This window comes from Hemiscyllium ocellatum, chromosome 18, assembly GCF_020745735.1.
Source record: "Hemiscyllium ocellatum isolate sHemOce1 chromosome 18, sHemOce1.pat.X.cur, whole genome shotgun sequence".
NCBI classification, from domain to species: domain Eukaryota; kingdom Metazoa; phylum Chordata; class Chondrichthyes; order Orectolobiformes; family Hemiscylliidae; genus Hemiscyllium; species Hemiscyllium ocellatum.
Window position 1 is genome coordinate 22,294,281 of NC_083418.1, and position 23,719 is coordinate 22,317,999.

Sequence of the window (23,719 nt, forward strand, 5' to 3'; positions counted from 1 at the left end):
GGACCAAACATTCTGGTTCAGAGGTAGGGACACTACCATTATGCCACAAGATCTCAACTATCACTTCACATCTTAGCCCCATTAACTGGTTTCTAACTTTATTTCTAACATTAACTGATTGCTGTTATGCTTACTTGTAGCTTGCACATCCACATCATTGATCATGTGTTCAATTTATGCCAAGGTGCTATCAACAGATGTTACTGTTAAAATATCAAAAGCACTGCTGACAAAAATTCTGAAGGATTTCATCTTGTACTCAAATTATGCCTCTATTAAAGTTCACTTGCCAAATAATCAGCATTCTCCTCTCAAGCTGTGGCTTTCCTGTTGAATTGGCATTCTTCTGAATTACTCTGATGAGTGCATGACTAAAACCTTTAAGAAATTGCGTCTTTCATCAATATTCAAGTTTTCTATGAACACCCAACTTGTTGTCTTAAATATAATTTATGAAATGACAAGGATAAATTTTGCCACACAAAGTTTGTGGTGTGAGATCCCTTTGCACTAGAATGCAAACAAGTCATTCAATTCAATAGAACTGGTAGTGTGAATTGCAAATCAGTCAAGTGAGAATTCACAGTGGGAGTAGAAACAAAGTAAATTTAAAATACAATCCCAACTTTTGCACTCAGACTAAAAAAATGAAGATTAACTCATCGATTGAACTGAAATTGCCTCTAGAGAGACATCATACCACTTCGTTTGCACCATAAATACAGTTTACACTACAGATAAAGACCAACTTCTCACATAGTTAAGTATGGAGGCTGACACATATTGTCAATTTCTTTCATTAATGCATTTTTCCACATCTTCCGGACATTTTGTTTGTTTGCACTTTTCTTTTTTATCACATTAAGACTATGTATTTTTAACCCAAAATTTAGTTATTTTTGATTTATTAGCGACATACTCAGCTACTGCAACTTTTATTGAAACTTTTTTTCAAGGACAGAAATAAAATGTTAACAATTAAATAGCATGCGAACAAAATAAAATATGATCTAGTGATATTACAGACTGAACCACTTGAAATCCATGTTGTGCCAATGATTTACAGTTTTACATCTCAAATTAGCGCAAACTATGAGGAAAGGCTCAAAATTTCTTTAAAGGCAATTCATCATGACTTGTAGCAAGATTCCACAGGATAAAAGTCATAACTACATTTCTGGCATTGTATGTGTAATTAATGCTGTTGGCCTGAAGACACTAGCTTATTTACCCATTAGCATGTATAGTTTGCAATCTATCTCATAAATCAACTGACAAAAAAATCCCATAAAATCACTGCAAGCTGTTGGCTTGGAACCTGTATGTTTGGATACTTTCTTGAAAATGGCTCGACATTTTGGCAATCCTTGGAATTTCTAAAAGAAAAATTATCTTTGGTAATCACAGTAAGAGTGATTCAAGGTTCACTGTTTTTCATTCAAATTATTCATGTCATGAACAGAAAGTGGTTTGACACTTGAGGCTAGCTGAGGTAACAGAAGCTCTCTTAAAATAACCATATTCGACCCTAAGTTCTTTGCAAAATTCACAAGAAACAAATTTCCAATGCTGAATTGATGGGGATTTTTCTTTGAACCAAGTATAAAAGTGTACAACATCACTACATTTACAGAGTGGGTGCTTATGCATTTTGATACATTTTAGGATTCATTCTGAGCTACTATTAGCAAACAATCTTCAGATTAATTCTTTTAAGAGTGCTCATTAGTATCCATGGTTTCCACAGTTTACAAGAACTCTCCAGATGTGAATCATGTCCACAATTTGCATACTTTGCCTGTTGAGTGTTTTTGAGTGTATCATTTGCTTTGTGTTTTACATCATGACTACTTTCCTTAGATACACAACAAGCCAGGCATTTTGTGAAATGTCATCTCTTTGAGGGATGGAGCTGATTACTAGTATACAGCAAATGCTTCCAAATTTATGTTTACTGCTGCCTTTTATGTGGGTAATTCATACAGCCCAAAATTTAATGGCTATTTCAACATAAACATTTTTTTTAAAACAGCAAGTGTTTACACAAACATAAAGGAAACAGTTATAAGCACCCATACATGTTAGTTTGGGGAGCAAGTCAAAGTGTGAAGGCAAACTGAAATCCCATGTAACATGTATCTGGCTTCAGCAGTGATTAGCTGGCTAAGATAGTGTCAGAAGTTCCTGCCTAAGAAATGATGATAATATATTGAATTCATAACCTGGGTTATTTTTACAATATTCCAATTTCATTTATTTCTTAGACAAACTCTTAGTCTTCCAATTACATCTAGAGAAGCTTAAGGATTTTAAATAGAAACTTCCAGGACAAAAATAACCAATTACCAGAACTTTTGAGACACAGCTACTGCTTAAGATTTCAGTACAGTGGTGTATATCACAGATTTGAAAACACTGAAACTTCAGGTCTTATCATTTGGATAATTTCTGATCACAATTTAGATGGACAAGTTAAATTAAACATACAGCAAAAACCATCCATTAGTTAAAACCCTCAAGGATCAACATTAGATTGCTGTTTAAAATTAGATATTGAGTTAACAACATTCTGTAAATTAAGATAAGACTAAGATATCAAATGCGTTGTTACCAAGATCCCAGTTTCAGGAAGAAACAAGATATCACACTGGCTGCTGAATATGTAAAAATCCATCATTTCTTAAAAGGGATGAAAGGGGCCAATGTCAATAGGAGTAGACAGGCAGGAGCTTGGAAGAACACAGCAAGCCAGGCAGCATCAGGAAGTGCAGTCCAGAAGAAGAGTTACACACAAAATGTCACCTTCTTCATCTCCTGGTGCTGCCTGGCTTACTGTGTTCTTCCAGACTCCTGCTGGTCTACTTTAGATTCCAGCATCTGCAGTTCTTTAGTCTCTAACCAGGGTCTAGAGGAGAGCAATCGGAGAGAATGAAGCCAAAGGTAGAATGGTGAGTAGTAACATGATCGTGCTAGAAAAAGAAAGGCCATGCAAGGAGCAGTCAGGGAAGCTGGGAAGAGAAGGTCAGCAAGGGCAAGATCAAAACTGTGGGTCGGGGGCAGGGGGGCAGTCAGTGAGGGTGCAGGCAGGGTGGTGAGGCTGGCGTAGTCAGCGAAGGCATGAGTCCAGCCAAAAGCAGAAGAAATTGGACAATTTGGAAGCAAAGGTCAGTAGGCAAAATCGTAATTGAACAACGGCTGCTGTGAGGGAGGTTGACGTCTGGGAGTCAGGGGATACTTTCACAAACAGAAAAAATGTTGTGCAGACAAAGTCAAAGCTCTCTAGATGATGAAAGGGATAGAATGAAACTTAATGAACAAGAGTGATGAGAATCACTTATGAAAAAGTGATGAAATATACTAAAAAGTTAAGCATGCAGTTTAAAAAAAAAGAGGTCTGGGGATAGAAGGACCCAGTAGAAATGTACATAAAATATTGAAGGTGGCAAGACAGTTTGTGAGTACAGTTAATAAAACATATAGTATCCAAAGATTTTTTTTTAAAACAGGGGCAAAGAGCTGAACATCAAAGTAGTTATATTAACTTACATAAAACACTAGCACTGCCTCAACTAGTCCAGTTGTTGAGTGTCTAGTTCATGGGCGTCATGCTTAAGGAAAGGTATGAAAGCATTGGAGAGCATGAAAAGAATTAACAGATAGATTCCAGTGAAGAAGAACTTTGGATTCTGAAGACAGATTGGAAAAGTTGAGACTGTGTTCCTTGGAAGAGAAAAGGTTCAGGGAGATTTAATAGAGATGATGAGGAAAAGACTGCACAAATTTAAAGTAAATGCTTTGTCAAAATAAGCAGTGGTGCATGGGGAAACCTTTTGCCATGCAAGTAGTTAAGGTCAGGAATAATTTGCTCAAGTGTGATGTTTCAAGTGTGTTTCAATGGAGAATTGGATTGTAATCTGAAAGGAAGAATGTGAAGATGATGGAGTGGTGGCTCTCTTACAGACAGCCAGCATAGATGCAACAGGCAAAATGCTGTAACAATTCTATGATCCAGGTGCGGAAACCCCTCATAATTTTAAATTTCTCAGCTTTGCGAACAGTCGTCATTTTCCCAATCTCTCCAATTATTGAACTCCCTCAGTCTTGACATCAGCTAAATATCATTATATCCTTTCCAGACTATTGATAGCCTCCTGAAGTGTTGTGGAGAAAGTGAGGTCTACAGATGCTGGAGATCAGAGCTTAAAAATGTGTTGCTGAAAAAGCGCAGCAGGTCAGGCAGCATCCAAGGAGCAGGAAATTCAACGTTTCGGGCATAAGCCCTTCATCATCCTGAAGTGTTGTGCCCAGAAGTGTACACAATATTCGAGTTGAAGCCTAACCAGTGGTTCAGCAGGTTTACCTTACTATGTTCAATACTCCCATTTACCTAACCAAGTATTCCATAAAATTTGCATTGCCTTTATCAAGTTGAGAACCAGGTAAAAACAATGACTGCAGATGCTGGAAACCAGATTCTGGATTAGTGGTGCTGGAAGAGCACAGCAGTACAGGCAGCATCCGAGGAGCAGTAAAATCGACGTTTCGGGTAAAAGCCCTTCATCATCCAAGTTCCTCCTAATTATTTGGAGTGGGTGGTAATTTGATTAATTTGATAAGGAATCCTGCGCAGCTTAGATTGTACAATATCTTCTGCCTTCAAAATTTCTGAACATACTTCACTCCACTCAAACAAGTACAGTAAGCAACTGCTCAGACAACCTCGAATGCCATTGAGAGAGAGACCCGAGACATTGAAACACTCTCTAACAAAGATACCTTTTCATATGGAACATCTTCACAGTAAAAAGGACGATGATACAGAGAGATCGTTAGCCAGAATGAGAAAGACACCAAAGATGACAGCCACAGTAGGTTTGGGAATTAAATTCATGTAATGTAAATAAGTGTTTTGTTGCAACAATATAGTGTTAGCGAGTTGGAGGCGAATAAAGCAGTGGCTTAGAGTTGTGAATAGAGTTGTTTAAGTTCACTTTTAGAGTTAAAGAATAAATTGATATTATTTTCTTTAGATAGTAGAATTTAGGACATCTCTGCCAGTCATACTTTAACAGGTTGAGGCGAGGAGAGCTTTTCTGGATGTTTAGTTTAATTAACAGAGCAGTTCACTGCTGTGTTATAACAAAATAGAACTGCATATTTTGTGTTTCAAATCTCCCCTACATATGATACAGCTGTAAACACATTTAGACATTATAGAGTTATCTGGGTTTGGGGACAATTATAATTTGTGTTGATGGGAGAGCTGTTTTTCAGACTGGAGGCCTGTGACCAGCGTGTGCCACAAGGATCAGTGCTGGGTTCACTGCTTTTTGTCATTTATATAAATGATTTAGATGTGAACATCGGTGGTATGGTTAGTAAGTTTGCAGATCACACCAAAATTGGAGGTGCAGTGAACAGCGAAGGTTACCTCAGGGTACAACATGACCATGATCAGATGGGCCAGTGGGCCAAGGAGTAGCAGATGGAGTTCAATTTAGATAAATGCGAGATGCTGCATTTTAAAAAGGCAGCGCTGCTGAACAAAGAGACCTTGGAGTGCAGGTTCATAGCTCCTTGAAAGTGGAGTCGCAGGTAGATAGGATCGTGAAAGTGGCGTTTGGTATGCTTTCCTTTATTGGTCAGAGTATTGAGTACTGGCGTTGAGAGGTCATGTTGCAATTTACATGACATTGATTTGGCCATTTTGTGTGCAATTCTTGTCTCCCTCTTATCAGAAGGATGTTGTGAAACTTGAAAGGGTTCAGAGAAGATTTACAAGGATGGTGCCAGAGTTGGACAGTTTGAGTTACAGGGAGAGGCTAGATAGGCAGGGTCTTTTGTCTCTAGAGTGTTGGAAGCTGAGGGGTGACCTTAAAGAGGTTTATAAAACCATAAGGGGCATGGATAGCATGAATATACAAAGTCTTTTCCCTGGGATGGGGAAGACTAAAACTAGAGGGCATAGTTGAGAGGGAAAAGATTTTAAAAAGGATCCAAGGTGCATCTTTTTCAAGCACAGGGTGGTGCTTGTTTGCAATGAGCTGCTAGAGGAAGTGGTGGAGGCTGGTACAATTACAACATTTAAAAAGGCATCTGGATGGGTATATGAATAGGAAGAGTTTAGAGGAATATGTGTCAAATGCTGGCAAATGGGACTAGATTTATTTGGGTATCTGACTGGCATGGATGAGTTGAACTGACGGGTCTATTTCAGTGCAGTACATCTGTATGACTCCGTAACAAGTTTCTATTGTTATGACAGGCTACCATGAGCAGCGAAAATTATATAATTTAAACTTAAGTGGAATAAATGACATGAGATTTAACCCAAAATATAGGGTGTTAATTCATAGCATGTCAATAGGAAAATAGTACACTCTGCACAACAGATTTCATAAAACAATGCAAAATATATTCAGACGAATCATAATCTGCAAGCATAAATCAAAAGATAAAATTATGGTTTAATCAATCTCATCCTTTCTGAAATATTTTGTGGTTTTTAATATTCTTGTTACAATTTTATTGCCAGTAGGCTCCATGTCTGTCATTTTGACAGAGCGTATTAGAATTATGTGCTGTCAAGGAGACATTAATGACATTTATTGAACTGTAATGTAACTATATTTTGTTAGATAAAAGAACATCGCAAAATCAACAAGACTTAGTTTAAGAACCATTCTGTCTGTATTGATTTTCAGCCAATGTACTAACAGTCTAGGAGGCTTCCTGCAAATCACAAGCTCAAAAAAAATCCTCTGCTACTTCTGTTGTTGTTCCGAAATACTAGAAACTGAAACCACCAAGATTATTTAAATTCCAGGTGCCCTAAAATCCTTGCACTCTTTTTAATATTCTAGAAATATTTTGAAGAGCTCTTGTGCAATTGGGCTTAACTTGATTCACACAATTATTTGGGTGGCAGCTGGCAGGGGGGTGGGGGGGGGGGGGGGGGGGGAAGGGGGAAGAGATGAAGAGTGTTCACAATCCTTGGGGTACTAGAAGGGGAAACATGTAATTCATGAGGCTTGGTTTTCATTTTATCAGACAAACGGGAGAGAGAAAACTTTTTTTTTATGAGAACAACGCTTCTTTCTGGAGTCTATATTTTCTGCTTGGTTGACACTATGGTTGGATAAAGTATGTAATGCCTAAACAAAAGTCTACATCATTGCAAATATCAAAGTGACCTGCCATTGGTATTTTATGAATGACTCAAACTTTCATTACAATACTCAGATGGACCTACCGCCTGATGGAACTCTGCCCACTCCTCATCAGTTGGCATTTGAGTGGTCTCCATTCCTCATTAGCACTTCGTATTTCAAGTAATAACACTGAAGTATTACTTCTGATTTAGTTTCTGAGTAGGCTGTTGCATATAACCCTTTCAATTCCAAATCTGCATCTCTGTTAAAGAAGATGGGCTAAACAATAACCTCGCCCTCTTTGCTGTCATCCTAAGCCAAATTTTCAAAATTGTATCCGATAAGTGAATTTCCAAATCAATTCCTTGTCTCATATTTCTACCAATCTGATTTATGTGCCCAAAGTCTAGACAAAACATAATTAGGAAACAATCCAAGATTTCTTTCATAACATTTCAGCTTCTTTTGCTTTTTACTTGAACTTGCTGGGTTGTTTCCCAATATAGAGTCAATTCCCCCAATTGGAATTTCACTCCCCCAACCACCACTTCTCCACTTACCAAGTCAACTCTTTATTCCATGCACAATGGGACCAGTTTGCAACCCCCCTGAATACTTCCAAATAATACTTTTTACAATATCAAACCCTCTGAAAGACAACATTATCATCAACCAGTATCAGTGATTCACTTGCTCTCAGTATCTTTACTAGTTTTGCCTCTTGACTTAAAGCACAAGGAACCATGCTTGAAATAAAATAGCTGAACATCCAGCCATCTGAATTTTCTCATCAAACTTTGTAAAAGAATTTTCAAGGCTGCCTGATTCATCTTTCCCTTCTTAGCATATTCCAAGGAAACATGTTTTCTTCATAACATTGCTACAGCTTTAGAAGCTACTTCATTTCCCGATGCTTTCGTTTCTAAAGACTCCTTAGATTTTCTGACTACTGCAATCAGTCTCCTATTTAATTTTCAATAATTGGATTTGATATGCCCAATCTTATAACAATGAAAATGTACTAATTTCTTGACACAGCCTTTCAGCTCCAGCCTTTCTCCTTTACAACTTTGATATCTGATTCATCTGTCTGTTCTTTAAAACTAGTATTTCTTACATCTGCAAATGTTAGAACCATAGAATCCCTACAGTGCAGAAAGGGACAATTTCATTAATTGAGTCTGCACTGACCCTCTGAAGAGCATCCAACCAGACCCAATCATTCACCTTATCCCCTTAACCCCACATGGCTAAGCCACCTTAACCTGCACATTCCTGGACACTATAGGGCAACTTTTACCCTGGCTAATCTATGTAAACTGCACATTTTTGGACAGTAGGAGGAAACAGAAGCAGCTGGCGGAAATCCATTCAAACATGGGGAGAATGTCATGTGCAAACTCCACACAGTTACCCAAGGCTACAATCGAACCCAGGTCTCTTATGTAGTGAGGAGAAAGTGAGATCTGCAGATGCTGGAGATCAGAGCTGAAAATGTGTTGCTGGAAAAGCACAGCAGGTCAGGCAGCATCCAAGGAACAGGAGATTCGATGTTTCGGGCATAAGCCCTGAAGAAGGCTCTTACGTTGTGAGGCCACTGTGCTAACCATTAACCCACCATGCCATCCGCATATCCTATTCTATATATATTCTATTTCTCTTTTCTCTAAGTTGTTTTAAGGCCATCCTATGTTCTTGAATTTTTCCGTCTTTTCAGAGATCAAGTTTTTCCAATTCCATTTCCACTGGTTTTGGTTCTCCTCTTTTTCCATCTCAAAATTTCTTACCTCCACTTCGCCATTTTGTTTTTCCCCTCTTTCCATTACACACTGTTGTTCTCAACTTCAAGTCTTCATATTTTATTGTCTGTCTTTAAGTCCAGTTTTTGTTTTCATTTCTAACTGTACCGTAGCTAATTCCAGTGATAAATCACAATTTCAGGTTAACTTTCTTCCAATTCTAAATGTCATAATCACCTGAAGCAGCTCAAGCTTATGAGATCCTGTTTTACTTCAACCTTCAATTTATCTGCTAAATCCCTCAGTTTTAGTCTATTGTTATATCTTCTGCTTGCAGGAAGGTTTCAGTAACATTCAAAGCCATCTTCAAATTTCGTGCAATAAATGTTTCCACAACACAAGTGTTTTATATCCAGGACTAATCCTTTCCTTGAACAAGAAAGACACTGATTGCTCATAACTCCAGTGAATTCAAAGACTCTGGAGAAGCCTCCATTTGTCATGACTGGACAAGTCAGATTCCAGACTGAAACCTGGCTTGATAGAACATATTTTGTTTTGTTTTCGATTTAATGGCGTGGTCTCTTGTGGAGACATAAGCACATAATACTGCAGATTTTGTTTTAACAAGAAAACAGAAGTATGTCAACAAAAGAAGTGAATATAAACTAAAATAAACCAATTTATCTACATATAACACAAGACCGTCAAGCACACACTATTTAATCCCACTAATCCCAAAGCACTCCTTTACAAGCCAGCAAGAAAAGTACCTAAAACACACCTAGCAGAGTAGAGTCAGAGAGGTCTATAGCATGGAAACATGCTTTGGTCCAACTTGCCTATGCCGCCCCAGTTTTCACAATTTAAACTAGTCCCATTTGCCTGCATTTGGTCCATACCTATTCCATTCATGTAGTTGTCTAAATGTGTCTTAAATAATGAAATTGCATTCACTTCCACCACTTTCTCTGGCAGCCTGTAGCGGACACTCACTACCTGCTGTATGAAAAAATTGGCTCTCTGGACACTTTTGTATCTCTCCCATCTCAACTTAAACCCATGCCCTCTAGTTTTATTCTCCCCTACCATGGGGTAAAGCTGTTGGCTATCTACCTTACCTATGCCTTTCATGATTTTATAGAGCTTTTAGATTACTGACAGTGTGGAAACAGGCCCTTCGGCCCAACAAGTCCACACGGACCCGCCGAAGCGCAACCCACCCATTCCCCTACATTTACCCCTTTGCCTAACACTACGGACAATTTAGCATGGCCAATCCACCTGACCTGCACATCTTTGGACTGTGGGAGGAAACCGGAGCACCCGGAGGAAACCCACGCAGACACGGGGAGAACGTGCAAACTCCACATACTCAGTCGTCCGAGTCGGGAATTGAACCCGGGTCTCTAGCACTGTGAGGCAGCAGTGCTAACCACTGTGCCACCGTGCCGCTATCAGGTCACCCCCGAGTCTCCTACAATTCAAGTCAAATAAACTCCGGCCTATCCAACTGCTCCTTATAACTTAAACCTTCAGTCAAAGTAGCATCCTAGTAAATCTTTTCTGCATTCTTTCTAGTTTAATACTATCCTTTTTTATAGTTGGACCACCACTACTTCAAATGTGGCCTCACCAACATCTTGCACAGCTGCAATAAAACGTCCGGAAACCTATACTCAATGGTCGGACTGAGCAAGCTGAAAGCCTTTTTCACCGCCCTGTCTACCTGTGACTCCATTTTCAAGGAGCTACGACCCTGTACTCCTAGATCTCTTTGTTCTATAATGCTCCCAGGGCCCTACCTTTGACTGTGTAAGTCCTACCCTGGTTTGCCTTACTAAAATGCAACACCTTACATGTATCTAAATTAAACTCCATCTGCCACTGGCCCAATTGATCAAGATCTCGCTGTATTCCCAGACAGCCTTCTTCACTGTTCACTATACCACCATCTGCAAACTTGATAACCAAACCTCCCAGATTTTCATGAAGAATGCTAGTGGACCCAGCATCAATTCCTTTGGCACACCGCTGGTCATGGGCCTGCAGTCTGAAAAACAACCCTCTTTCACCACCCTCTGACTTCAACCTCAAATCAATTTTGTATCGATTTGCTAACGCTTCTTGGATCCCATGAGATTTAACCTTACTTGACAACTTATTGTGTGATACGTTATCAAAGGCCTTGCTAAAATCTATGTAGTCAATGTCTATTACACTGCCTTCATCTACTTTCTTGGTCACTTCTTCAAAAAACTCAATCAAATTTGTGAGACATGATTTTCCACGCACAAAGCCATACTGACAACCCCAAATGAGTGCTTGTCTCTCCAAATCCCTGCAGATTCTGTCTCTCAGAATCTTGTCTAACAACCGACTCACCACGGATGTTAGGCTCACTGGTCTGTCGTTGCCAGGCATTTCCCTGCAGCCTTTCGTAAATAAATGGCACAACATTAGCCAGCCTCCAACCTTTGGGCACTTCACCTGTGACTGTCGATGACATAAATATCTCTACTAGGTTGCATTTGCCTTGAGAAGGAAGAGATACAAAAGAATCCGGGGGCAATTTTTTTGTATCTCTGCAATTTCCTCCTTAATCTCCAACGAAGTCCTGGGATACTTTTCAGCAGGTCCTGAGGATTAATCTACCTTAATGTGTTCTAAAACCTCCAACACCACCTCTTGTATGCCAAAATGTCACTCATACATTACTCATGCTAGAGTCCCTATGTCCAAAACCTTGACAGATTTATGACATGGTGGTGATGGTGATGGACTGGAGTGGACAAAGTCAGAAGTCACACGACACCAGGTTATAGTCTAGCAGATTTATTTGAAATCACAAGCTTTGGGTGTGCTGCTCCTTTGTCAAGTGATTTCACCTGATGAAGGAGCAGCACTCCAAACCTTGTGATTTCAAATAAGCCTGTTGGATTATAACCTGACTTGACAGATTTAAGTCACAAATGACTAGTAGAATGGAACTGCACATAGCTTTTGTCTGGAGTTATTGTACATGTGAGCTTAACTGCTTCAGGGTTGTGTGTTCGGGGACTAACTAATTCAATTTTTTTTTAAAACTCCAAAATAGTCAATAACCTTTCCTGCTCATAAGCACTTGACCACACAGCCATCTTCATTCAAGGTCTTTACAGGATTGCTCCGGTAATTATAACTTAAAACATAATTCTCTATATTATGGGTATTTCTCTTAAGCTTAAAACAAATTCAAAAAATCTGTAACAAAACTTTAAAATAAACAAAACTCCATCAGTGGTGTATAAAATACATTGATTCCAAAACTTAAACTGAAAACCTATTTCAAAAGAAATTGCCATGACCACAGTAACATATACAAAGTTAATAATTAATGTCAGACTTACAGGTTACTAACTTGAACTAAAAAAGTGCTTCTTTGTGCACTTCTTTAAGAACCCATTGCTCCCACTGATATTCAGAATGGAAAACCTTCAGTAAGTGGGGCTTCTAGGGTCTGCAGCACTATTTACCTGTTTCTCTTGAACAACCTGGCAGTCACCCATTTCCTATGTGCCTGCATGGCCTTCACGTGGCGTGAGTGCACTATTCATGTAGCTCTTTGCCTCTTGGATGCATCTCAATATCTCTTGCCACTTCTCAAGTTCTGATAGTCAGAGTTCAAGCTTGAGCAGAAAGTGAAATCATAAAGAGTTGTAGCTTGGGTGCTGGTTGCAGTTGTTGTGGGTATGTTCACCGAGCTGGGAAGTTGGTTTGTAGATGTTTCTTCCCATTTCTATGCAACATCCTCAATGCTGTGCAGCCTACTGTGAAACACTGCTGTACTGTGTCAGTTGGAATGTTTTTGGTTTCGTTCCTACTGCTTCCAGTTGTTTGTTGACTCCATCAATAAACACATAGTCCTAGGCCCGATATATCGAACACTACAATGAACAACCGGAACCAGCAATGGGAAGTAGCTGGAATGAAACCAAACACATTCCAACTGACACGGTACAGCAGCACTTCACAGGAGGCTCCACAGCACGGAGGATGTCACATAGAAACAGGACGAAAAATCTGCAAACCAACTTCCCAGCTCGACGAACATACCCACAACAACTGAAGGTGAAACTTCCTGCTCGTGGGCTTATCTAGGTTATGAAAAGTGTCCATAACTCCCCACATGCATACCATGGGCATTCCACCTGGCTGAGCTGCCCTGTCATACCATAAATTAGACTATTTAATTAAAGTTGGAGTAAGTAATTTAACTCTAACCTTATCTCTGTACCGTTAATTAAAAGTTGGACAATAGTAGAAAATACACTCTCTCTTGTCAATTTGTGAGTTGATGATTGTCTTGGCTTCCTTATCTCCACTTCTTTAGGTGCTGATGACTGTCTTTTGCTCCTTCTCTTTTCATCCTCATACCTTCAGCTGTCCAGGTCCAAATTTTTGGAATTCCCTGCCTAAACCTGTCCCTTTCAACCACACATTCCTCCTTTAAGATACTCTGCAAAATCTATGATCTTTGACAAAGCTTTAAGCAATCTGATAAACGATCTCCTTATATGGATCTGTGGAGAAAGTGAAAACTGCAGTTGTTGGAGATCAGAGTGGGATAGGGTGGTGCTGGAAAAGCACAGCTGGTCAGGCAGCATTCAAAAAGCAGAAGAGTTGATGTGTCAGGCATAAGCCCGTCATCAGGAATGGGTCATACTTTGTTTTATAATACTCCTATGAAGCACCTTGAGATGTTTCATTATGTTATATGTGCTTCTTGTTGGACAATGGGTAAGAACAGGGTAATGGGACTAATGGATAGCTCAGAGAGCTGGTACAGGTCCCATTGGAATGAAATGGTTATCCTGTGAGCTACAGTGGGCAATTAAATAACTAACAGGAGAAGAACAAGCTTCCTCGTTGATAACAGAACCCAGCGTGAAATTAAAACAAAAAGGCTGAAATATTTGAAGGAAGGAGCAAATACAAGTGCTCTGTGGATTATCCAACTCTGCTTCCTTAAGATCTCCGCCATCCCAAAGGCTTCGTTTTTAGAAAGCAAGGCTTGAACCTCTATAACCTTTCTTGGCCACGTGACGGCCAAATTCACTTTACAATTAATGACACCGTTTTGAAGTGTTGCCACTCTTTCTATCGTACAACAGTTCAAAATATATTATAGCTAGCATTAGTTGAAATTCATATGGTTACTGAGTTCCTATATTGAGTTCAGCAAAGTTATTTCTGCATATTATCTAATTTCTCACTGCTAAGATAATGTAATTGCGCAGACAGACAAACAAGTCAACCAATACATTAAAACATGCTGTTGCCAGAGATGACTCCTGCAGTTTTACCTGCTGGCAACAAGGCATCAAACAGCTAACAGATTAATACTTACCCTCATTGAGGTTTCTCCACCATGGGGTTGCTGCAATCGGAAGACTTGTGCCACCATATGTTCAGTGGATGGGTGCAGCAGGATGCGCCGGGAGGCCAGGCCAACCATCACATATTTGCTCATTGGAGATAAACTGACAGAAATAGCATTTGGGCCTGTGGGGAAGAATTAAAATACAAGGCTTAGTTCTGCTAGCGATTAGTGTTTCAAGCAATTATTGCTCAAAGGCAGACCGTGTTATCATGAATGAGTTGTTTCCTTGGAATACCACAAAGGATGTACCTTGAAAAATAAATTAAGGCTTTATTTTGGGTAAAAACGTATTAAAAGAGTTCACCTATACAAAAAAAAATCAAAACAATAACATAAGTAAAACATAAATTTACTGGCTATAACATTAAGTTAGGGAAGCCTCACCAAGCTTTACAAATAGAAATTAGAAATTGCACTCCTGTTCCTTACACCATTCCAACTTCTCAATGAAGATGTTCAAAGAAAAATAACCCCAACATATGCAATGCTATCTTATAGCTCAAACTCTCAAATTCTGGCAACAGTCTCCACCAATGTGTGCACATCTTTCTCTAACAGTGTGATTGGAATTGTTTTTGGGCATACATACTGATCCTTCAGGGCAAGGAGGAACTGAATATAGAATTGTTTGGACATTCTGGATTAAAATACTTTACCAAGATTTTGAAGGAGATGTGTTTTTTCTGGAAATTCAAGTCATGTGTGCAATGTGAACTGTGGCTCACCTGCTAAGTCCTGAAAAGTTGGAAAGGAATTAAGCAAAGTTTTTAAGAGAGATAGGAGTTTAGGTCAGAGAGTCATACTGCATGGAAACAGACTCTTTGGTTTAACTAGTCCATACCGACTATGTTCCCAAAACAAACTAACTCCACTTCCAGTGCTTGGTCCATATACCTCAAAACCTTCCCTATTCATGAACTTATCCAAATGTCTTTTAAATGTTATAATTGTACCTGTACCTGCATATACCATTTTTTCTGGCAGTTCATTCCATATGCAATTCACTGTCTGTATAAAAAAGTTACCCGTCATGTCATTTTTAAATCTTTCTCCTTTTACCTTAAAAATATGCCCACTAATCTTGAACTCCCTCACTCTAGGGAAAATACCCTTGCTATTCACTTTATTTATGCCCCGCATGATTTTATAAACCTCTACAGTTCATCCCTTAACCTTCTACGCTCCAGTGAGCAACATCTCAGTCTATTTTTATAAGTCAAACCTTCCATTTCTGGCAACATCCTAGTAAATCTCTTTTGAACCCTCTCAAACTTAATATCTTTCCTATAGCAGGACCACCAGAACTGGAAACAGTACTTCAGAAGAGGCCCTCACTAACATCTTGTACAACCTCAACATGACATCCTAACTTCTATAGTCAAAGGCCCAAGCAATGAAGGCAAGCATTCTAAATGCCTTTTCAACCATCCTGCCGACTTGTCATGCAAATTTCGAAGAATTATGTACCTGAACCCTTTGGTGCCCCTGTTCCAAAACACTTCCCAGAGCCCTACCATTAATCGTCTAAGTCCAGCCCTTTTAAAATACAATCTGTTATAATTATCCAAATTAAATTCTACTTGCCACTCTTCAGCCCATTGATCAAGATCTCTTTGTCATCTTAAATAAGCTTCTTCACTGTACACTACACCACTAATTGTTATCCACAAACCTGCTAACCATATCTCCAAAATTCTCATCCAAATCATTTATATAAATGGCAAACAGAAGTGGACCCAGTACTGATCTCTATGGAACAGCACTGGTCACAGCTGTCCAGTCTGAAAAACAACCCTTCAAACACTAGCTTCTATCTCCTACCATCAAGCCAATTTTGTATCCAGTTAGCAAGCAATTGCTGAATTCCATGTCATATAACTTTATTGTTTAGTCTACCATGGGGAACTTTGTCAAAGGCTGAAGTCCATGTATACAACATGTACCACTCTGTCCTCACCTACCTTCTGGTTAATTCCTCAGAAAACTTAAATCAAGTTTGTGAGACACAAGTGCCCACACAGCAAGCCACGTGGACTGATTTTGGTCAATCCATGCCTCTCCAAATGCATGTAGATCCTATCTTTCAGAATCACCTCCAACAATTTACGCATTTACCATTTTTTCTGGCAGTTCATTCCACATACAATTCACTGATGTCAGACTGAAAGGTCTACATTTTTCAGGCTTCTCCTTCCAACCTTTTTTCAAATAAAGGGACATTAGTTATCTTCCAGCCCTCTGTCATCTCACTCTTGGTTAGATATGACACAATCTCTCTGCTAGGGCCCCCGGAATTTCTTGGAAAAGTGAAGACTGCAGATGCTGGAGATCAGAGCTGAAAATGTGTTGCTGGAAAAGCGCAGTAGGTCAGGCAGCATCCAAGGAGCAGGAGAATCAACGTTTCGGGCATGAGCCTTTCTTCAGGAATCAACCCTGAAGAAGGGCTCATGCCCAAAACATCGATTCTCCTGGTCCTTGGATGCTGCCTGACCTGCTGCGCACACCCCCGGAATTTCTTCTCTAACTTCCCACATGGTTCTGGGATACACTTGATCAAGTCTCAGAGATTTATTCACCTTTACATTTTCTAAGACTTCCAGCACTACCACTACTGTAACGTGAACTGTTTTCAAAATATCAGAATTTATTTCTCCATTGTCTAATAATTAAAACAAACTTGCTCTGAAAGAAAAAGGACCTATGCACTGAAAGTTGTCTAGCAACATTCTTCTGGAGTTGGTTTCCATTTTTCCAAGTCACTTTGATACGTCAGTTTCAGGAAAAGATCTCAAATCTTGCAATAGGAAAGACTCTCTCTTGTGGAAGTGTAAGAAGAAACCTTAAAATATCTCTGTGAGGGATTCCTGGGAGCCTAACAAAGTTCCAAATATCAATATCTCTGACAAACTGATAGCTGAATATTCATATTCAAAGTCTCAAGTCCAACTGACTTTACATCAGAACCAATGCCTGGTTGAAAGATTTTCCATCACTGTGTTGCAGTCAGTATTTCAATCTTGCTCGAAGGAAATTTGGGGAACTGTGAGTAATCATCCCATTTTATTGGTATTGATGGCATGCTCCTCCCATCACACTCACACCAAAGCCTCAAAGTGGGAAATTTAAAAGTGGACAATGAAATTGGACATGGAATAACAGCAATTGAAAAAGGATGAAAAAAAATGGTTTCCATACAAAGAATGGGAGGTTCATTAATAATAAATTTAAAAACATCTTATATACTTCAAACTTTTAAAAAATTATACGTTCATGCAATCTTTGGTATTTTTCTAAAGCAACTAACTTCAAATGAAGATATACAGAATATATTCTGAGACTGCATCACCTCATTAAGGAACAGGTGAGAATGAAAAATGAAGCCCCTCAATGCAAACAGTAGTTCCCAAAAATCAAAACATAGGCCTGAAAAAAAACTCACTAAAAACTCTTGCAAAAAGTACATTATTTTAAGCCCAGTTTCTTTCAACACTAATGACTTCCTCATTTTTTATAATGAAACAAAACTTTAATTTCAACATCCATTTTCTAATTAGAGAGAATGGCTACAGCATTGAAATTAGGACTATTTTATTCAGTGAATCCATACCTACAGGAAGTGGTTGAAAATTGATAAAGTCTGTTCATCATCAAAGTCTATAAATGAATTAGTGAAGGTGAAAGGATGGCATTGAATGGAAAGAAATGCAAGTACAGAATAGTCCATGTGATTCTTCATGTCCCCACATTTCTTTCACTTTTATTGCCAGGAAAGCAGTTACAGTTTGATGATGGAGTTAACAATTCATTTAACTGCTTCAGCTGAGTCTGAGTGGTTGTGATGCACTATGAATGGATTTCTCACCACAAAGATTCAGTACGTGGTTGATGGTCTAACTTGGATGTCCCCAGTCAAATTTTGAAATGTTCCTCACGTTTCTTTTTATTTGCAACAAGTAGCCATACCTTTCATACATCCTTAACAAGTGATTAAGGGCTGCTTAGATTTCATGTGGAAGGTTTAAGCCTGGGACTTCACCACTGAGGTCAGATGCCAGGTTACAGCTGGTGATATGCACCAAGGAGGTGAAATACTAAAAGCCAGGGCTTTCAACAGTTTGGAGGATGGCAAATGCATAAGCTTCCTTTCTGAGGTCCCTGTGGCAGTGGAGATGCTTTGTTAGCTATCAGGTGCTGGTGTTCTTTGGGAAGGATGGTTTCCCTGTTGACATCAGAAGGTTCACATTGTGCATGAAAACTATTCAAGCCATCCTGGTCTCACTGTTCTAAAGGTAAACGCTATCTGAGTCATGAGGGTTATGTTCAGTGGCTCCTGATGACCACATAACCATGCAGTCCAATCTCACTTGCCTGCTCACTCCTCAGCTGCATTAATGCACTTCTTCCCCAACCCAATAAATAACTACCCTATGAACACAGCATTAATAATAATTTGAGGCAGAAATTTTCACATTCAAATCTGAATCAATGATTCTTTGCAACTTGTCAGCTGAATTTTTGTTCCTGCCTCAATAAATGGAAGAAATATGTCACTATTTAAGTTCTCTTATCTCAATGTGGAAATCTCAGGGAGAGCTCTTGAAAAGCCCTGACTTTGCTTCATTATTATTGCTGCATAACCACAGCCAGGTCATTGTTTCTACAGTACTAGGATAACCAAACCTTTGCACCGCCCATTGCATCAATTCCCATAATTGTATTTCTTTAATTTAGAAACTATTATAATAAATGTGTTTATTCTCAGTGCCAAGTAAGTAAATTATTTTCATTAAGAAACATGCTCTTAAATCTGGATCAGAGGAGACTAAATGATGGGCTCTAGAATTTTAAAAGTATTGAAGACTTGAAAAGAAGGTGTCATCTTTGTAACATACGTACCAAATCGCTTAGTATATAACATCTCTCCAAGGTTATGTGGGGCAAGGGAGTAGACTGCTAAAATGCCTTCATCTGGAAATCCACGCTGACTACTCGGAATGAATGCAGCCAGAAGCTGTCCGTCTGCTGAAATATCGCAGCTTGCATCATTGTAGATCTTGCAGTTTTGGACCAGGACGTTGACTGAGGCTGATGGTTGGGAAAACAAAGATAGAAATGCAATGAAAAGACAAAACAGTTATATCAAATAATTTTAAGTCAGTAAAAGCTTGATATTTTGAAAGGTGACATACAGATTTTATGGAGCTTTAAAGCCATGAGCTTGATGAAGTCTACTGAATTCAGAACAAAGGTCAGGAGCATAATAGCTTCTGTATTTGTTAACACTTTAAAAGTCACCAATGCACAAATTGAATAGGACTACTTTGTTTCACAATTTTAATCCAAATATCTAAAAACTGCTACTGTTGTCACTGCAGTGCATTATATATTTGTAAGCTTTAAGGATAACGCCTTTATAGATGTGGTCTTCCTGCATTTTAAGAATACGCATGGGGAGACAGAATGGATGATCACCAGATAATCAAAAGGCTGTAGATAGGGCACTCAAAAACTGCCCAAGTGCATCTCACTTTTCAAACAGTCATCAAAACTGAACAATATTTGAAGTGAAAGTTCATCTGGGGAGTACAGCCAGAAAAGTCCATGGCACCACAGCTGGCTTCATTGCTCAGGAGGGCAAGGTGACAACAAGACGAGTAAATAATAACAGATGATTTAACAGGGGTACAAACAGGTGTTCCTGCTGTCCCAGACTCAAATCTAGAAGGGTTTTTTTGCCTCTGCTATGCCAGGATCAAAGGTATCGCTGTACACTGCAGAGAACTGTAAGTGAGAAGGGCAACGGTCAGTGGTCACAGTCTACATCTGGATTAGAATAGTGCTGGAAAAGCACAGCAGTTCAGACAGCATCCAAGGAGCAGTAAAATCGACGTTTTGGGCAATTCCTGATGAAGGGCTTTTGCCCGAAACGTCGATTTTACTGCTCCTCGGATGCCGCCCGAATTGCTGTGATTTTCCAGCACCATTCTAATCTAGACTCTGGTTTCCAGCATCTGCAGTCATTGCTTTTACACAGTCTACATCTGGAACAATGATAAGCTTATAAAGAGGGATGTAGTCCGTCAAGGATGATTTGGAAGCTAGTATGAAATGACCAAAAATAGTAACACCTGAGACCTATACCATGTACAAAATAAGTATGGAAACTAAGGGATAGAAAGGATGTCTGCTTGGTTGGAGAGATGGTGTAAGGCTTTAGATTCTTAGGAAAATGGGATCCATTGTGAGGAAGGTGTGACCTGTATAGGCTGAATCGAAACTAAACTGGAATCAATTTCTTTGCAAGGTGGTTAGCAAGTGCCTTTGGAAAGTGTTTAAAATAACTTGACAGGGTGAGAGACCCAGAAGGCAATTCTAGAGAGGAATATCAAAGTGCAAAGAATACTGGAAGTGACAGGTAGGACTGAAGTATCAAATAATAAGGCAATAGATAGGTTCAGCATGAAAGAGACTGATGCAGATAACCACAAGAAAATATGTTGGTGTGGCAATAACACAGACCTAGCTCAATAAGGGTTGGGCAAGGTGTTAAATATTGTTGGATACAAAATGTTGAGGAAAGATTGAAAAGGAAGGAAAAAGAATGGGAGGGCTGACTCCTGACCTCATGACACAGATCACACATGGGTAAGAAACTTTCTAATAATTACCACGTACTCGCGCTATCTCATCTATAAATCACAGATGCTCCATATTAAACACTACTAGGAGGATGCACTGAGGATGGCAAGGCACAGAATGTACTCTGGTTGAAGAATTAGATGGTGACATCTTGCAAAATGTCAAAATTACAGAGGAGGAAGTGCTAGATGTCTTGAAATGGTTAAAGGAGGATAAATCCCCAGGACCTGATCAGGTGTACCTGAGAACTCTGTGGGAAGCTAGAGAAGTGATTGCTGGGCCTCTTGCTGAGATATTTGTATCATCAATAGTCGCAGGTGAGGTGCTGGAAGACAGGAGGTTGGCTAACGTGGTGCCACTGTTTAAGAAGGGCAGTAAAGACAAGCCAGGGAACTATAGACTAGTGAGCCTGACTTCAGTGGTGGGCAAGCTGTTGGAGGGAATCCTGAGGGACAGGATGTACATGTATTTGGAAAGGCAAGGACTGATTCGGGATAGTCAACGTGGCTTTGTGCGTGGGAAATCGTGTCTCACAAACTTGATCAAGTTTTTTGATGAAGCAACAAAGAAGATTGATGAGGGCAGAACAGTAGATGTGATCTACATGGACATCAGTAAGGCGTTTGACAAGGTTCCCCATGGGAGACTGATTAGCAAGGTTAGATCTCATGGAATACAGGGAGAATCAGCCATTTGGATACAGAACTGGCTCAAAGGTAGAAGACAGAGGGTGGTGGTGGAGGGTTGTTTTTCAGGCTGGAGGCCTGTGCCTAGTGGAGTGCCACAAGGGTTGGTGCTGGGCCCTCTACTTCTTGTCATTTACATAAATGATTTGGATCCGAGCATAAGAGGTACAGTTAGTAAGTTTGCAGATGACACCAAAATTGGAGGTATAGTGGACAGCAAAGAGGGTTACCTCAGATTACAACAGGATCTGGACCAGATGGGCCAATGGGCTGAGAAGTGGCAGATGGAGTTTAATTCAGATAAATGCGAGGTGCTGCATTTTGGGAAAGCAAATCTTAGCAAGACTTATATACTTAATGGCAAGGCCCTAGGGAATGTTGTTGAACAAAGAGACCTTGGAGTACAGGTTCAAAGCTCCTTGAAAGTGGAGTTGCAAGGAGATAGGGTAGTGAAGAAGGCATTTGGTATGCTTTCCTTTATTGGTCAAAGTATTGAGTACAGGAGTTGGGAGGTCATGTTGCAGCTGTACAGGACTTTGGTTAGGCCACGGTTGGAATATTGCATGCAATTCTGGTCTCCTTCCTATCGGAAAGATGTTGTGAAACTTGAAAGAGTTCAGAAAAGATTTACAAAGATGTTGCCAAAGTTGGAGGATCTGAGCTACAGGGAGAGGCTGAACAGGCTGGGGCTGTTTTCCCTGGAGCATCAGAGGCGAAGGGGTAACCTTATAGAGGTTTACATAATTATGAGGGGCATGGATAGGATAAATAGGCAAAGTCTTTTCCCTGGGGTGGGGGAGTCCAGAACTAGAGGGCATAGGTTTAGGGTGAGAGGGGAAAGATATAAAAGAGACCGAAGGGGCAACTTTCTCACGCAGAGGGTGGTACATGTATGGAATGAGCAGCCAGAGGATGTGGAGGAGGCTGGTACAATTGCATCATTTAAGAAGCATTTGGATGGGTAAACGAATAGGAGGGGTTTGGAGGGATATGGGCCGGGTGCTGGCAGGTGGGACTAGATTGGGTTGGGATATCTGGTCAGCAAGGACGGGTTGGACCGAAGGGTCTGTTTCCATGCTGTACATCTCTATGACTCTAAATGTAGTCAGCAGTGGTGCTATTGCAGCTAGTTAGCCAAGTTTGAAAAGCCACTGCTGCCAGACTGGGTCTGAGGTGAGTGTGGATAGGACTAACATGAGGTAAAAATCTACTAACACTTTTGGGCCTGTCATATCGTCCTTGTGGAGGACATCTTCACAATGAGGATACCTGTTATTGTGTTTGTGGCACAACCACTGTGCTAAATAGAATAGAAATCAAACATGAACTCAAAACTGGGTATCAGTGAACCACTTTTAGGCCATCAGCAGTAGGAAAATTATATTCAACTACAATCTATGACCTTATCGCCTGGCATACTGTTGCCATTGAGTCAAGAGATCAATTTTAGTTCAATGCAGAGTTCAGAGGGCATGCAGGGAACAGTGTCAGACATATTTAAAAGTGAGGTGTCAACTTGGCGAAGATACAGCATTACTTGCGTGCCAAACAATGGAAGCAACATACAAAATATAGGGCTAAGCAAGTAACTAACCAACAGATCACATCGAAGTTCTGCATTGCTACCATATCCAGTAATATTTGGAGGAGGACAATTAAACAAATCACTGACTGATGAGGCTTCACAAGCATTCCCACTCCAATGAGAGCAGAGACCAGCCATTAACACAAAAGACAAGACTAAAGCTCTTGCATCCATCTCTTCACCCAGAACAGCGGAGTGTCTTCAATTAATTCATTTCACTCCAAGCATTATTAAGAAACAGTCAAAGATATTGGTTACTTCAAAGGTTATAGGCCCTAGCAACATCATAGTGATCATGCAGAAGATTTGTACTCCGGAATTAACCATGTCCTTACTCCACCTGTTCCAATACAGCTACAATACTTGGGCAATTTTTTTTCAAATTGCTAGCTATGTCCTGCCTATAAAAATGAAAGCCAAATCCAACTCAGCCAATCACTGCCTCAACAGTCCACTCTTGATTATCAAAATTATTACAGAGGTAATGGATGGTGCTG

The 23,719-nt window shown here is 39.8% G+C and overlaps 1 protein-coding gene across 4 annotated transcripts in view; it reads right to left on the reverse strand.

The window, feature by feature from the left end:
* LOC132824364 (activating molecule in BECN1-regulated autophagy protein 1-like) overlaps positions 1-23,719 on the reverse strand; it is a 446,197-nt gene that overhangs the window by 176,569 nt on the left and 245,909 nt on the right. For all 4 annotated transcript variants that reach the window (XM_060838755.1, XM_060838754.1, XM_060838752.1 and 1 more), the window contains 2 exons: positions 19,209-19,397; positions 14,280-14,434 (listed from right to left, as the gene is read on the reverse strand). In XM_060838755.1, coding sequence (XP_060694738.1) covers positions 14,280-14,434; positions 19,209-19,397 — 344 coding nt within the window. The remainder of the gene's footprint in view (positions 1-14,279; positions 14,435-19,208; positions 19,398-23,719) is intronic.